Source organism: Buceros rhinoceros, unplaced genomic scaffold (assembly GCF_000710305.1).
Source record: "Buceros rhinoceros silvestris isolate BGI_N320 unplaced genomic scaffold, ASM71030v1 scaffold29186, whole genome shotgun sequence".
Lineage (NCBI taxonomy): Eukaryota > Metazoa > Chordata > Aves > Bucerotiformes > Bucerotidae > Buceros > Buceros rhinoceros.
Window position 1 is genome coordinate 8458 of NW_010417374.1, and position 1400 is coordinate 9857.

Here is a 1400-nt window from a genome sequence, read left to right on the forward strand (position 1 = left end):
CCTAGAGCAGCCAAAGGAGTCTGTCGCTCTCCCAGGCTTAACCGACAGAGAGGACGGGGAAATGGCACGTAAAGGAGGAGGATCTGTCAAGCGGGGCTCGATCCGAAGTGCCCTGGCAGGCTGGAAAACACCAGAGGATGTTTGGGTCTTGCAAGGAGGCTTTAAGATGAAAAATGATCAAGTGTTTAATGCCTCTATTGGATTAGGCTCAGGTTCCAAATTGCTTCCAGGGGAAGCTCTTATTTAATTAGGTGCTTAATCGCCTTTGGATTTGACAGGCAAAAGAGCCCATTGATCTCCATGCAGATAAAATGTCTCAAACAAAAGATGAGGCAATAGGAGCTGAAAAGCTTGTGGGCTGGCTGGTGTCAGTGCGAAAAGACCTGCTGGGCGGTCAGGTGGGGGGGCCCCAGGACCCCTGGGTGTCGGAGTGCTGGATGCTGTCTAGGTAAAACCTCCTGCTTTGGTTCGCAGGGTACCTGGCAGCACAGGCTGTGGCCTCCCGCGGGCCCCTGCTCTACCCCAGAGCTCTTTCCGAGGGGCAGTTCTACTCCCCGCCAGAGTCCTTCGCAGGTAAGACATGCTCCACCCCCCTCTCCATCACCCCCCTGGCAGCTGGGTCACCTCGCTTCCCGAGCTTGTTCCTCTCATTACACTGCTCCTGGGTCTCCTCGCCTCCACAGTCGCCTCCTCCCTGAGCTCTGTCTCGTTATCCCGGCCCCTGGCAGTGGTGGGTGGCAGAGCCTCCAAGAACCGACGCTGCAAATCGGGCTTCGCTCTCCTCACTCCACGCCGTCTCCCTGCCGTCTGCGGAGCAGAACCCTGCTCAGCCCCGCGTGCCTGGCTGCCTCCCTGCGGGAAACCAGAGCCTTTTGTGGTCTGAGGGTGAAATGCTCTTAGCTACGGCCAAAGTACTTGAAAAATGTGGCCCTGGGCATGAGGGCACGGGGGCAAGTTGCCACAGGCAGGTGAGGATAAGAGCTGGCGGTAGGCCACTGCCCTGTGACACTACCACGCCGCCTCGTGCCGGCTCCAGAGGCCTGCCCTGCTTGGGAGCGAGGAGACGTCAGCCGGAGCAGCTGTCCCGGTGTGGCTGACACCCGGGCTGTGCTCAGCCTTCGCGGAGCAGCGCCGGAGGGGCACGGGCTGGGCTGCCCCAGGATGGTTCCTGTTGGATAGGGCAGGGGGATCGGACACTGTCTGTCCAAGGGAGGTTGTACGAGGGGGGTCTTCATCAACTGTGTGTTAACTGTGCACTTCCAGGGTCGGACAACGAGTCGGATGAGGAGGGTGTGGGGAGGAAGGCGCTGACAGCTCAGGTGAGCAGAGGCAGCGTGGCCTGAGGCTGGCTCTCCCTGCCCACCGGCTTCGGGCTGATCTGGGGCCGTGGGACAATCCTG

General features: G+C 60.1%; 1 protein-coding gene across 1 annotated transcript in view; it reads left to right on the top strand.

The window, feature by feature from the left end:
- The window catches only part of STARD3 (StAR-related lipid transfer (START) domain containing 3), a 10318-nt gene that overhangs the window by 4396 nt on the left and 4522 nt on the right, over window positions 1–1400 (top strand). Inside the window, exons 6-7 of the mRNA XM_010138194.1 lie at window positions 475–573; window positions 1264–1319. Of these exons, the coding sequence (XP_010136496.1) occupies window positions 475–573; window positions 1264–1319 (155 nt within the window). The remainder of the gene's footprint in view (window positions 1–474; window positions 574–1263; window positions 1320–1400) is intronic.